Here is a 16,289-nt window from a genome sequence, read left to right as displayed (position 1 = left end):
TTAAAACTGACAGACTTCATACTGGCAAACATTTTGATAAAGTTATGAAGACAAGGTAGAAAATGTAACTGATCTCGTCATCTAGCTTTTGACCCCAGATGACCCAAGAAGATTTTATTGAGGTTAACATTAGACAAAATTTCATTAGACAGGCCAAAATTGTGACCTTTAGAGTGTTAACAGTCATATTGACGAGGATGCAAGATGGACAAAAGACACAGGGTGATTGCAATAGCTCATCTTGAGCACTTTGTGCTCAGGTAAGGCTTAAAGGTAATAAATAGCAACAAATATATTTATTCATGAAAATTTATTCAAATTCATCATTTTACAAAAGGCCTCATAGATCAGAATTAAAACAAATATTGCTTGATAAAAACAGTTTGATCTATGAAATATTGTATAGCCTCTACAATAAAATTCAAACTCAGGAGCTATACCACAGCTGAGTGCAAAACAGTTGCAGTCAGTATCTTTCACATTCAGCCATCTTTATTCTTTAAAAGATCAGTTTCTCAGAGTCAGGTCTAGACAGATCTGATATTTACTTACAAGTTCTATTTACAATTCACTTTAAATCATAGCAATGGTATAAGATAAAATTTTGTTCACATATTCAGCTAATTTTGACAAAATTTGTTTTCGGAAGAAATAAATTACTGTTGACATAAAAGCAAATCAAAGACATAAAGTTTTATATACAAAATTTTCTGTACAAGTAAATTCAAAATAATACTACAAAAAACATGAGCCGTGCCATGAGAAAACCATCATAAGTGGGTTTGCGACCAGCATGGATCCAGACCAGCCTGGGCATTTGCGCAGTCTGGTCAGGATCCATGCTGTTCGCTTTTAAAGCCTATTGCAATTAGAAAAACCTTTAGTGAACAGCATGGATGCAGATCAGACTGCGCGGATGCGCAGGCTGGTCTGGATCCATGCTGGTCGCAAACCACTATGTTGATTTTCTCATGGCACGGCTCACATGGTCTCATTCTAATTTTGTAAATGAAAGGAACAAACTTAAGTGACTAAATGCTACTCACATTCTTGTTTTTATTTTCAAATATTCATTTCAAGAAGAAATATATTTAGCTGTTTTAATAAATATACTCTTAGAAAACTATTATGCCTAATCCTGTATGTAAAAATAACAATTTTAACACTGTGGCAATTCCTTCGACTTTTCAGGAATGAAGATTTTTTCCTGAAAAATGCTGTTTTCCTATCTTGAAATAAAAACTTGTTAATTTTCTAAAAGTCTTGCACCAGTCATCCTACAGAAAATTACACAGTACGCAATAACTTGTCTAGAAATAGACCTGAACCATAGACTCATACATGGCATCACTTCTGACCATTTCATATAAGCAAACCTCATATTTTGGTAATAACTTCGGAACACTGAATTTTCCACTATGTATGCAAGTTTTCCTCTTAACAATTGCACAAGAAATAAAATCTTATTTGTAATATTATACTGCCAACAAAAGGCTTGACTAATTCCCATTTCCTTGACAAATTAAAAGTACCCTTGTCTTGTATTAAGGTCAATCAAAAATATTTTGCTACCAAGAAATGTTAACAGCTATGAAAGATATGACAACAAATCTTTACATTATAACACAATAAAAACTTATTTCTACACTATTTACAGTGTCTTAACAACCTCCAATGTTAAAACTGATTCTTATTCTGTATGATACTGGTTCGAACTACTGACCAATATCCATGAATGTTTCTATGTATATCTGTAAGTTGTAATACTGTGGTTGAAGATACTGCAGCTGATCACTTTCCCATAATTCATGCTTCACACTCTCTCTCTTGTATTAAAGCAATTTGTAAATTAATGGCTTAAGGAATACATCCTAGCCTCTTTGAATTTACAGAAAAGAAACAATGTCGACAAAATAAGCTGTTAAATTATTGTTAATATTGTGTTGGTGTTGATTAAAAAGAAGAAAAAAAAACAACAAAATTCCATATTAGCCTTCAAGATGTTGGAAATAAGTTATGACATCATACCAATGTCAAAATGTATACAAACTGAAGGCTTAACAGAAAACTACCATGAATGATAATACAGTGAAATCCAAATTCAACAAGTAATGACATTTATCCATTCTGTTCTCAAAACAAAATATTTCAGTTCAAAGAGCCAATCAGATATATACATGTATGACAAATGAGACAGAATTCATGAGAGAATTCATTCACTTTATTTTCCTAAATGACAAGATAAGTTTGATTTCAAGTTACAGTGTTTATTCAATTATTATAAGATATTTAAAAGTTACTTTAATTTTTTTTTCAAACTGAACAAACTGAATACTTTTGATTTTTCATTTCACACACATACGTGCATATGAGATTATTTCTCAGAACATCTAGAACATCATTTTAACATGGCCCCATTACTTTATACTCTTACTGCCCTATTTGTTGAAACTCAATAAAAAATGACAGGTGCTTTGCTCTTCACATTCAACGAAAATAAAAAACTGCTGAAAATTTATTATAAATTCAATCAAAATTTATAAAAGTGTAATTCAGTTTCAAAATATACATTTTACAAAGAAGCCTACTTTTCTCTAAAAAAAAACCAACAGAAACTGTATGGGGATGCTGTTAAAAAAGTTTCTTCACATAAATTGTGTTCACTTTTGTCTGATGATGTGTATTTACTTGAAAATGTCCTTGACCAGCTGATACATGAAGAGTGTGATACAAAACTGCTGTGTAAAAACTTATGAATCCTTCATCTGTCAGATTTAATTCTTCAACTTTCATAACTGTTGTATTCAAATGTCCAGAACAACTAATGGTGAACACCAAGCTGTTTCAATAATGCTAAAATGGTTGGGTACCTTTCGCTAAAAAATGTTTACTTTGATAAAAATATTTGGTATTTCTAGGAAAAAAAGGATTGCCAATATTGCAGACACATTTCTCATTAAAGCTTGAGAAAATAATCACATTACAGCTGGCATGTTTGTCCAAATAAACAATAAAAAGACAAGGGTAAACTATCACAGTTATTTGTAAATGGTCAGATATTTAAGATAACCTTTGTGAGATTTTTTAGATAAAGGCACCCTACTATTTTAACAACAGTCTAGTCCTATATCATCTCCTTTTCACTCCTCTTTGTTCACTACAAGAAATAATCGGGCTGTGGCTTTTTGGAAGGTATACCTCGTAATTCCTGCAAGCAGAGTGACATTTTTGTTAATATTACAAGTTGACAGGTAAATATTGAAAACTGTATTCAATACTGTTTCACTTGGTAAAATTGTATCCCGAGAAAAAATTAAAGCTGAATTTTTTTTTTAAACTTTTTTCATTTACTAAGTAATTTTGAAAGTTGTTCTTAATAAATGTCAATGGAATTAAATAGTACATTGTTCTGTGGTGGTTGCCAGCACAAAGCTATTGATATCATCTGTAGATAGGAATCTTGACATAAATATTTTTATTGTTGAAATCATTTATCATGTGAACTGTCTGCATCAGGTTTTACATGAATTCAAATCAGTCCATACAAGTTCCAATCATTCCATTCACTGTCCTTTTTTACTCCACTGACTTAAAAAGGTACTATGTGCAGATTGCCTGGGATAGTCAAATGAATATATTGTTTCATGTTAAACTTCCAATTTGCTTACCTGTGGGGCGGCTTCAAATATTGTAAAGTCTCTTTGTAAATGTTCATCTAGTTCTAATATTGCTGCTACATTACCACATCTGAAACATATTCAGAAATCAATTATGAACTGCTATATTTGTCAAAAGAGATACTGTGACAATGACATGTAAAAGCAGATTTTATAATTAAATACAAATCAAAAGGGAGGTCAGAATTTGCCCTTGAAAAGGTCAAAGTTTTTACCAAATTATTTATTTATAACCACTAGTAGAAAAACTCTACAAAATCTTTTAAAATATGAATTATCTTAATAAATAAGGAAAACTACAACAATAGCTTGTGGAAATGGGTGGACCTCTGCATCAAAATAGTGTCTATAGGGGCCATCAGTTAAATGTAAAAATTGCCATATCAGTACTGGTAACTGTCTGTCTGACATCAAAGAAAACAAAGAGTAAGACTTATTCACCTGTAGCAGTAATTTGGTGCTGACCATACTGTTAAAACTGTTTCATTAAAATGCCATTTGTAACCCTCCATGACGAGCTGATGTGCTCGACATATCAGGTCTATATTGTTCGCTTGGTTGAACTGGGAGACTACATCACTACCAAACAAATACCCTGCTCCTCGTGGACTAACACCCCAACCCTGCATATCTGAAACAATAAATTACATTTCACATATATTACTTTTATATCTGAAACACAAGTTACATTTCATGTAAATTACTTGGATATCTGAATTTCAAATGAATTATTTGCATACTGTTAAATTATGAATACTTATGGGGGCATTATTTCATCAAGGGCAAGCACCTAGTTAGAACCACCAACCTTCGTATCCAACCATGTAAGCCAGCTGGATAGCTTCTTCATCTGAAAGAATCATACACCTGAAGCAAGATTTATACACCCCAAGCAAGGCTTCTTACCAAAGTCAGCAACCTAAACCTCTCGGCCAGAGAGGCACTTCCTGGGTTTTTATAACAGTTTAAATACATAAAGAATATACCTTCCGGATCTGACCAGAGTAGATCACACATTGGACCATCATGTGGAACCTCTTGTTTTCTGTCTATAGATCGAATTTGGTCTAAGGTCTGTATGGACGGTGACAAACCGCCGTGTACACAAAATATCTGTAATACACAAGTTACAATAAATATACAATTAACAATAGAAATAATTATAGACAGAATTAACTGATCCAAGTACTTCTCATAACACTACTGATAACAACAGCTGTCAAAAAGACAGTGAACTCCACAACTCAACAATGTTAAAGTCAACCAAGGGACATAACTTTCATTATAGTCAAATATTGAAATAAGGCCAACTGTTGTATAACTTTGAGTTCTCCAACTTAGTTATGTAAGTATGTTTGAAGAGAAGGATGCTGTGTGTGATTTCAATCCAATATCATGTACTTGATACAATGAGATAAAGCTGGACAGTATGTTGCAAGCAACACTTTAATGGAATCTTCAAGCAAAACTTTTATGGAATCTTCAAGCAAAACTTTAATGGAATTTTCAAGCAACACTTTAATGGAATTTTCAAGCAAAACTTAAATGGAATCTTCAAGCAAAACTTAAATGGAATCTTCAAGCAAAACTTAAATGAAATTTTTAAGTCGAAAAAGGCCATTGATTCCTATCAAAAATCAATCAAAAGTTATCTAAATTATCATAAAAGGTCAGTTGCAATCTGATACATATTGTTACATAGATACAGTTAATCAGTATGCACAAGTTTAACAAAAGCTTTTAAGTTCAATAAGGACAATAATTTACATTCAATTCAACAGAGTCTGGTGTTTTCAGTTGATCTGATGACTGGATAGCATTTAGTAAAGTTTCGATAGACAGAAAAAGGCAAGCAAGACTTTAACAGAATTTTTTAAGTTCAGAAAGGGCCAATACCGGTAATTTATATGAAATTCAACCAAGAGTTGTCTAACTCAGTTATTTTAGTTGGTGTGGTGACTGGGAAACATGCGTGAAGTTTGAATCTGATACATATAATTGTAGTTGAGATAAAGCTTGATGGTTGCAGGAAAAACCTTAACCAAAATTTGAAAAATTATGATTATTTCAGTAGGTTTGATGACTAGGAAGCATTGTGTGAAGTTTCAATCCAATGTAAGATGGTGACTGAGATATGAACTTGCATGCAAAAACTTTAACTGAAGTGTGATGCTAGCAACAACACTTTGGCGAGCAGAATAGCTCTCTGTTCTTTGAATGGCCGAAATAATTTTTCTCTTTTAAAAGAGAATTTAGTCCCTGAAGCAGCATTTTAATTATCAGTTACTTGTGTTTATCAACATTTCAAAGTTCAAACAGTTTATCAGTTATATACAAAATGTCAGCTGAAAGGACAGTTTTCCTAAATTCCTGTTCATAATGATGTGCAACATAAGATATCAGTGACACTAGAGTCAAACTACTCTGGACACAAGGCTGCTTATAAAATCACAGCCAAGATGAGTCTCAAACTCATGCCCCTTCTGATTAGCAGTCCCTCCATTAAAGTCAGTGCCAGTAAATTAGAATAGTGGGCAAAATAGAATCTCTGTCAACAGTGGAAACATAATTATATCAGGGGTTTTAACTACTGAAGTAGCAGATGGAAGTTCCATTTACAACTTTACTTACTAAAGAAAACGTAACCGGGGCTTTAGACCACTATAGCAGGGGTCCCTGGTCCTTTCATGGCTTTATGTACACATCTTTAAAAAGAAATGCAAGAAATAATTACCTTTCCATCAATTATAGCTGACAAGCTCAGGTAATCAAATATTTCTGTGCAGTATCTCCATACCGTTACTGACCCATATTTTCTCAAACATTCATCGTAAAATCCATATACTTGTGTTATCTGCCTGCTCTCGTGGTTCCCTCGTATCAATGTTATCCTATCTGGATATCGAACCTGAATTACAAACAACATGCAACCAACATGAAAATCTTTATTTTAAAGCACTGAAAGTTTTAGTAGGATTTCTTTTTCAGTGACAAAGTTAAGATTTAAACACAAGCAAAACAGGAATACTCAATGAAAATTCTTATAAGTCACATGTAAAAGTGTCTGCAGGTTGTTACTTACTGGCTCATTTGAAATGCCTTTTTTAAGGCAGTACCTTATAACAGTTACCACTTTATAGTAGTACATTGTATGACACTGCCTACACTTGAAAATTCTCTATACATCTATATCAAAATAAAAAGTATGTTGTGAACAGATTTTCCTCCAGCCCTACATGTACACCAAATATGACTGTGGTATCCCATGTAACATGCCTACTCAAAATCCTTGGGTTGGGAAAACTATGGGCATTCTGACAGAACTCGCACCTCAAGATGGTATGGTGAACCTTGGAGAGCAAACCAGGAACAGCAAAGTACTCATCTTTAAAATTGCAGATATCATAATTATATGATTTTCAACTCCCATGAAGCCATTTAATTTTGTGGGTATAAAATGTTTTTCCCGAAATGACTGTTTTGTTGGGATATGAAATTGTGGATTTCCACTTATCAAGATAAAAAAAACCCCGGAAATTTGATGTTTGTTGTGATCTATTTCATAGATTGATGTAACCATTAAGTCCACAAAAATTAATCCCCTCATATTAATGATTTCACAGTATGTGCAAAGTGTCTATACTTACTTTTAAAGCTAATAAAAGTAGAAAAGTTTCTACACTGTAAAATCCTCTGTCTACAAAATCTCCCATAAACAAATAGTTAGTGTCAGGTACATCGCCACCCACTTTAAATAATTCTTTCAAGTCATAAAACTGGCCATGTATATCTCCACACACCTGAAATTTATTATCATTTTTTATACAGGAATAAAATGAGAAAAGTAACAAGAGCAGAAATCACAAGCCATTTGTGTAGATAAGGTGTGACCTCTCATTAGACTAACGAGGTGGTGTTTAAACTCAACTGAACCAGTATTAATTTCACATACAATGTCCATAAATCATCGTCATTAATGTCATGTTGGTACTTTATATGATCTACAAAAAAAGTCTGAAGACATGGTTTCAATGAAACTTTATTATAAATTTACAAATCTGCATTTATTCAGAGGGACAGCAATCACATTTCATGCATTTAGAACCCTTGTAACAGGCACCCATTTTGTTTCTATGCACAAACCAAGAGCAAGCCTGAAAATTACTCCTGGTGAATCAGTGGCTTTGATTACTGGTTTTCACTTAATTTAGCTTGTTCGCAACATATATGTCAAAGTAATTGATTGTGAACTGACTTACATGTAAATGTGCTATACAACCTGTATCAAACAGGCAGTCAAGAAAGCAACACAATCTGGCTGCTTAACATTTAGCCTGCTGGCGGCAAGTGATTCTGCCTTTGCGACCAGAGCAGAAGAATATCAGCCTGCACTTCCGTGCAGGCTGATCATGGTCTGCACTGTTCGCTATTCAATCAGGTCATTTTCAGTGAACACCCCTTGAAATAATAAATGGTATTGCCCAAATTGAATGATGGACCAGTCCATTTTAAAAATTTAGCAGGCTAAGGGTAGTGGACCAGTAATGACACTAAGCAATTTCCGCATGATTACGTATTCTCCTTAGGTAATTCCACATTCTTTGGATAAAAATATACAAATGTAGCTCAATGTGCATGTGACTTTCCGTTAAAACCGCAGAATGCCGAAATAACATATGGAGAATATGTAATTCGCAAACTGTCATTATAAACGGGTCCATGACCTTAAATTAAAGCAAGTGACTGCTTAAGATAAGTTAAAATTAAAAGAAAAAGTCAAATTGCCTTATTATTGGGGATTGCTTAATACAGGTGGCCCCTAAGGCAGATTCAACTGTACATTAAATGTAACATTTCAATACTAACTGTGACTGGTGAATCAACTCGCTGGACATTGCTTTCCTCTACAAGAATTTCCCGAGCCTTCGCACAGAGAGCCTTTACTTCACTTTCTTTGATAATCTTACACTGTCGTAGTTGCTCAATTTGTCTGTAAGAAATTATATTATACAAGTATTCCATGATAACATGAAAAACCCATTCAAATAATGTATACAATCAAATCTTATGTTGGTTTATAATAATTCATTTTAGCTGGATTGTGATGAAAGCTTAAAGCTTATCTGAACCACTTGAGTCTGCTTCCTGGAAAACCAGTAGTGGTGTCCTTTGAGGTGTGGTTGTGACCCTAATCAAATCTTGAATTGAAGAATCTTATGGTCCAAATAATTCCAAGCTATAAACATGATAAAGACTGGGAGAATTACAAACATAAATATAAACTAGAGTTGCTTTTGAGAAAAGCGCATGTCTCCCACAACTGCCTAATCATCTAAATAGCAAGTCAGTCTTTATATACTGTTTACTCACTACAAATATACCTTTGAAGAGTAAAAAGGCTGATTTTGGGTAATTCAAGGGCCATAATTCTGGAGTGCCTCAGGCGATTTGGCTAGTTGATGAACCTGGCCAAAGAGTTATGGTCAAAAACATTTGGTTCAAGTTTGGTGAAGATCGGATGAGAAATGTTGGACTTAAGAGCGTGGACGAGAGTAAAAAGGCTAATTTTTGGTAATTCAATGGCCATAATTCCAAAGTGCCTGGGCCGATTTGGCTAGTTACCAAACTTGGCCAAGGACTTATGGTCAAACACATTTTGTTCAAGTTTTGTGAAGACTGGATGAGAAATGTTCAGTAATTCAAGGGCCATAACTCCGAAGTGCCTGGACCGATTTGGCTCATTATTGAACTTGCCCTACTAGAGCGCATGCACATTCAACAAGCCAAAAGGACTCCTATACTACTCAGATTGCATGCACATTCCTGAAGCCGAAAGGACTCCTATACTACTCACGAGTAGTATAGGGTTTTTTTGGCTCCAGGAATGCGCATGCAATCTGAGCGTTTTTCGGTAATTCAAGGGCCATAATTCCGAAGTGCCAAGGCCGATTTGGCTAGTTATCGAACTTGGCCGAGGACTTATTGGCACACACATTTTTTTCAAGTTTGGTGAAGATCGGATGAGAAATGTTCGACTTAGAGTGCGGACAAGCTTTGTGACAGACAGACAGACAGGAGTAAATCAATATGTCTCCCACACCACTGTGTGGTGGGAGACATAATAATAGCCGCATTGGGACTCAAAATTGTGACTTTAGACATAATCTGAAATAATTTCAGATTTTTTTCTCTTAATTAGGGCATGATGACTTCAAAATATATAAATATCATAAGTTAGCTTACCTATCTAAGTCACTAGTGTCTGTCATCTTAATTCAACTGAAAAACAGAACAAACCGACATTTACTTAAAACTGTTTTAACACCTCTCCCTGTCTCATAAAGATTTAGAACATGAAAGAAGCTTTTTGTTTTGATTAAACAAAATTACAAATGGTATACATCCAAGTGAAGCTGGTAGCTGACTGTCAAATGCAAGTTGTCAACCTGGCCCACACCTTAAAAATTATGGACCAGTCTGATTTTTCTACTGAAGACTTTTTGTAGTTTAACTGTATCACTGTATTATAGACAATAATAAGTGACAAAATTTGTATCTTACTGTTTACAATATAAAATGAATAATTCCGTTTTAAAATTTTGTTCCTCCTACATTTTTATTTTGACTGGCACTGAATTAGTCAAGGTATACATTTTTTAAGAACAGAGGTCAATTTCCCCAGAAACAAAAAATGTTCTTGTTCATTTTTAATCAGTGTAGAGATGGTACCTACCCAAATAAATCAAAGGGGGACAACTCTGAATTGATCAATAAACTGAAGCCAACATTAAACATTAATCAAAAGTGAAAGAAAAATCAGATAGGTCCTTTTTCAAACAATTTATCAGGCAGACAAAATATGACCTACATTTGTTTAAATCCCTTTGTATTCAATATACAATATGTATGCTTTTCTCATGACTTACACTGACAGTTATTTTGTAAGTTGTAGTGAGGCCCTGATAGAAAGTTTAGTAATGCATGAAGATTATATAGAATAATGCATACATTCCTTTGAAGAAAATTAACGACATTAAGAAACGTTGAGTTTTGATCTTTTAGCCAAAGTTGTTTATTTATTGTTCTCAATGGTGATACATTGGTTTACACAACATTTATATATCAAAATGTAAAATGTATATATCCAACAAAGAGAAAAAAAAACAAAAAAAAGTTAAATTGGTAACACAAAAATTCATTGTCGTCAAATATAATTACAATGTTTTAAGGTAGTGGTTGTAATTACTACATGTTAAGGTAGCTGACAGGTAATGACTCTATGTAATGTATTTTAAGCAATTCGCAATTTAAACATTCTCTGGAGGGAACTAGCACGATCATTTGCTTTCCTTGAAAAACGAATAAATGCTGAAAAAGTATATGGAGATTACTCTATTTGATGATTTTCGTTACAGGTCAACTACCCTAAACAAACTAAAAGGTGTTTTATTTATTGTTGAAAACAAAGTAATCAGATAATTTCAGATATCAACATTAATTTAATACTTATACTGTTTACACAACTTGAAAAAGGTTTTTGTTGGGGCCTGTCATTTACAAATATATCAACAATTATCACCTGAATTCAGTGCGTTCATGAGTGGAAAATATTGATAGTAAAATGGTGTAGGGGTTTGTTTACAATACAAAATCTTTAATAACTTCTTTAAGGTACATTTTTGGTATGGTTTTGGTAAGCTTATAATAAAGAGCATGTCATTCTCTTTCACTCAGAATTTTTTCAAGCGTTTTAGACTCTTGGCTAGTCTTGGAATTTGACTTTATTAAAAGACAAAAGGAAGTTCAGTATAGGCTCTTTCAAAATGTTGAAAGTAGAGTAAACTTACCTTATACTCTATTGAATTTATTTAGCTGTGGGAGCTTTTGATATAGACTATAATTGGGGAAGTCCTAAAATCTTTGAAAAACGGTCAATACAAGAGTTGTTCATTTTGCTTCAGATATTTTGAGAAAGTCATTTTTTAGATATCAAATATTTCTATTTTTGACATGGAGAAGAGGAAAACCATGAATATATTTAGAAAATTGGTGCACTTAGCTATCATTTCAGTCTGAAAAAAACCTATAAAGAGGAACTTGAATTTTTTCGGGTACCATCTCTAATCAGTGGGATAGGACATGCAGTTTAACTGAAATATAATTCAGCATGGTTTTGTTTTGACATAGAAGGTGAATCCCCCTACTGTAAATGGGGTTAAGGGTCAGGACATTTTCTCATATTTTTGGAAATGCCACCAACACCGGACGGTTCAATTGGGAAAATACCTCTGTAATGTGTCTTCATTGGGAATAATGGAAACTTAAACATATGTGTGATAGCATTTTGATAACTGTTAACTTAATCTAGTATGAGTAACTGTTTACAAAATAGCAAAACTAAATTACTGAAAAGCAAAAAAACCTAGGCAGTAACAGTGGTTTGGGAATTTTAAGTTCAGCATTGGGAAAAAGACATACTTTTTTGCTTTGGGATTGCCTCCTTTTACGGGTGGTAACTTTATTAGAAAAAAAAGCCCTGGGGGTCTCTGCTGGACTTTTTTCAAATTAAGATTTCTAAATGGTGACTTCTAGTGAATATAATTATCTAATATCTTTTTAAAAACTCATGAACACCTGTCACCAGTTTTCATCATTATTCTGGTCCTTCATAGTTCTGGCTACCAACATTTTACTGAGGCTATTTTTATTTTCTGATGGTCGCATCCATTAATGAATTTAATTGAATCATATATATAAGCATTTTCAATAAAGTTCATAAAACATTCCTTAGAAAGTTTAAATAAATAAATTCACCAAAAAGTCCATAAATAATTCTACTACTGCCTATTTGTTTTTAAAATGAAGAGCACCTTGATCACATGAAAACTGTCTGATAAAAAAATGGATTCAAAACATAAAAAAATACTATGCCTATGGCATTTAATTGATGAAGTTAAACTTTTAATGCTTGACAGATTTCTGGTTAGGTTTCGTAACAACATACAAACATATCTTAAGCTGAATTTTTTTAACTTACTACATCCTTCAATGATATGTCTGAAAAAGAGCCCCGCCTAATGGGGCATAACAAGCCTATTCGCAAGCAGACTGGAATAGGGCAATAAAAGGAGGCAGGATGTGGATGAAGGATGCTAAGGTGCAAAATAAAGAAACTGAACTGAAAAGTGAAAAAAAATCAAGGGGTGGGAAGGGGTATCCCTGTGACTTTGAGGAGCCACTGATCCTCAAAACCAATAGGGACCTTCTTCCTGTGGCATTTATTCATTGTGTAAAGTTTGAAAGATGTAGCTGTTGTACTTTATCACTTACTGTCTGGAAACCATTTCCAGTCTCCTGGTTAATAGTGACTTAACTTTTGACCTTTTTTTTGTTTTTGTTGTTGTTAACGTCTCATGGACACAATTATAGGACACGATGCAAACCACTGACTTTCCGTAACCAGCTGAATGACTTCCTCACATAAGGAATTCAACGTCCAGAGCAGGGATCGAACCCACATCAGTGAGGGGCAAGTGATTCAAAGTAAGCTATCTTAACCATTTGGCCATGGAAAGTTAGAAACCGCTGACTTTTTACCTATTGACCCTCCTAAAGCGATAGTCTTCCTGTAAAGTTATATCATTACTTTGTGACTTAAGAGCCATGATAGGGATTTTTCTAGAGCGGAATAGCAGGGCGCAGCGCCCTGCCAATTTTTAGCGTCTTCTGCCCAAAATCGCAGCCATTTTGCCTTTCTTCAGCGCCCCTTTGCCCTTTTAGCACCGCCCCTTTGACCATTAATTTAGTATTTCTAAACGAACTGCCCATCAATCATCTGTCAAAATACCATCCCAAATAATTGTCAATCCATACGAAGTTATGACACGCACCGACTATACACAGGTGCTGTGTATTTGCCCGAGGCATGTATGCAGTATCGGTATGCAGACGACGACCGACCAAATCGTAATAAACAACAATTAGATAGGTCAGCAATTAAAGCAAACTGCAAAACAGAATAAAAAAGAAGAAAACAACATCTTAAAACAAAGTCTGCTGCTTATTAAATGCCGACTAATGGCCAGTAATTATCGGCAATTAGCGTGGCACCTCGTGTCAATTTTGTTGTTCACAGTTTGATCTCGGTTGAAGATAACAGTCGATCTTTAATTAGTATCACTGCCTATCAGAATATCTATGATTTTGTTATATTTATTTCATCAAAATACTATTTAATTTGTATGATATTAACTTTGTTTAAAAGAAAATAAACCACTCGATCTTTTACAGAATGTAACAGCAATCTCAGAATTTAGCGTGGACAGTCAGCGCGTAGAGTAGTTTCCCTTTACCAAAATGGCGCAAAAAAAATAAACAAAGTTATTTTGAAGTTGGAATATCGTCTACACCTTTGTATAATTATAATATGCACCCACGATTCGGAGTGGGGGTCCGGGGTAAAAAAATGTGTATTTATACACGAGTATCAACGGTATGTTTAGTAATATAATGAATGTATAATGACAGATTTGCACCAGAATTATTAAATTATTCAAAAGTATCTTTATGGTATATTTCTAATCAAGAAAACTTCCAAGACAAAAATAATGTAATAATACTATGCAAACATAAAACAAACTGCATGTGTTTATAAATGATAAGCATGTTACATAGACAAACAGGTATTAATGTTTTTCCTGACATTCAGATTCATTGCAAATCTTTCTGTAGTACCTTACAATGTAGACATTACAACAAAAACCATGGAAATCTACCTTAGGATTTTCGTAGACAAAGATACGCAATGCGCAAAATGCACCCTGCCCTTTTTAGAGGTCTAGAAAAATCCCTACATGAAACATAAAAAATTAAAATTACCGGAAGTTAAGTAAAGTCGCCTGTTTCCTACTGATCCCAAAACAAATAGAGAGCTTCCTCTAGTGATACTTTATCACAGTGTGAATTTATAAAGCTGCAGGTGATATATTTTGTTCAGTTAGAGTCTGGAAAAGATTTTCAGTCCCTGGTCATTGTGACCTTGACCTACTGACCCAAAAAACAATAGTGGTCCTTCTCAAGTGATGCTTAGTCATCCTGTATAAGGCCGTAAAGTTTGAAAAAGGTAGTAATTACACTTCCTGATTTAGGAGTCCGGAAAAGAAAATGTTGAAAGACAGACATGGTCATTTCACAACAGCCATAAGAAAAATGGTTATGTCATATAATTAAATACATGGGTGAAAGATTTGCCTTTAGACACTATTCTTAATTTTCATAGTGTAGTAAAATATCCCAGTCTCTACCGAGGATCGAAAACCCGGACCTATCAGTTTCCTAGCCCGAGGCATCAACAGAACCTCCTATCAGTTTCTAGCCCAAGGCATCAACTGAACCTCCTATCAGTTTCTTGCCCAAGGCATCAACTGAACCTCCTATCAATCAGTTTCTAGCCTCATCCAAATGCATGAGTCTGTCAAACATCCTTGTCGCCATTGTAGTAAAATACCCCAGTCTCTACCGAGGATCGAACCCCGGACCTTGCGATCTGTAGGCAGACACTCTAACCATGTCGCTAAAGGGTTAACCCAACAGCAAGGCTGTTGGAAGTGGCCTATATACCTACAATCACTACAACAGCCCAGTGATAGTCGGAAATCGACGGTTGGCTGAAATATGTAGATGTAGATAGTGCAAAAGATTCCATAAAAAAAAGATTCACACGTTCTTAAAAATTATCTGAATGGAAAGGACCAAGATTACCATTCACGAGTATGTTTTCCCTTCAAATAAGCATTGCCTTATTTCACATTGAATAATCTGAACAAAGCATTAAAGTATAAAATCCATATATCAGACCTCTGGGAACATCACGACATCCAAAACAAAACATGATTCAACACAAACACGACAAACAAAAATAACCTACATCTTCCCTATCAAAGTTATCAGTAAACAAAATGTCCTAAATTTAAAACTTTGAAAGTCTTTACAATTTAAAATGAGCAATGAAACTTTGTTTTTACCTAAATATCTAAATTAATTTTATCAGCGAAGAACACTATCCCTGCTTTGCGTCACTGAATTCTCGTAAAGTCTCGCGAGAGAAACATTCTAATCCACAATGAAATAAAATACCGCAAAGTAGCGTAAATTGTATTTACCGTCACTTTGTGAAACAATAGATAGATAGATTTATTCGTGTAAATATATACATCACATTGACACAATTATCACATACATTGAATTTATACAGCACATAATATATTAACACAGCTTGGATATCACAGACATTATTGGTGACTAGTGCACAATTATGACATATATAAAAACACAGGATAACCTGTAAAAGCCTTGCGGCTTATTTCCAACAGGGTCCTCAACAATAAACATAAGCGGTGCAGAGCTTTAGATCGATCCTATTTTAAAATGTACAAGGCAGTCTGAAAGACAGCTAAATCCCCCGCCACTGCCATGGATAGTGAAAGGCTGTGACTTTGACCTTGAACTGACATGGCTGACTCATGAATTCTGCACAACGTCTTGATGAGGTGATCATTTGACCCAAGTTTCATGAAAATCCTTCAAGGGGTTTAGGAGATACAGAGCTGAAAC

General features: G+C 34.2%; 1 protein-coding gene across 1 annotated transcript; it reads right to left on the bottom strand.

Moving 5' to 3' along the window:
- Positions 1-293: 293 nt before the first annotated feature.
- LOC123533701 (serine/threonine-protein phosphatase 4 catalytic subunit) lies at positions 294-15,803 on the bottom strand. Its single transcript, XM_045315484.2, has 9 exons — positions 15,701-15,803; positions 9,921-9,956; positions 8,544-8,667; positions 7,325-7,477; positions 6,412-6,585; positions 4,664-4,790; positions 4,119-4,308; positions 3,669-3,747; positions 294-3,208 (listed from the first exon to the last, which is right to left on the bottom strand). The coding sequence occupies exons 2-9, from the start codon at positions 9,944-9,946 to the stop codon at positions 3,158-3,160; spliced, it is 924 nt and encodes a 307-aa protein (XP_045171419.1). The 5' UTR covers positions 9,947-9,956; positions 15,701-15,803; the 3' UTR covers positions 294-3,157.
- Between the last annotated feature and the right edge of the window lie 486 nt (positions 15,804-16,289).

This window comes from Mercenaria mercenaria, chromosome 12, assembly GCF_021730395.1.
Source record: "Mercenaria mercenaria strain notata chromosome 12, MADL_Memer_1, whole genome shotgun sequence".
NCBI classification, from domain to species: Eukaryota; Metazoa; Mollusca; class Bivalvia; order Venerida; family Veneridae; genus Mercenaria; species Mercenaria mercenaria.
Note: the sequence above shows the minus strand (reverse complement) of the source record. Positions and strands in the feature narration are given on the sequence as shown.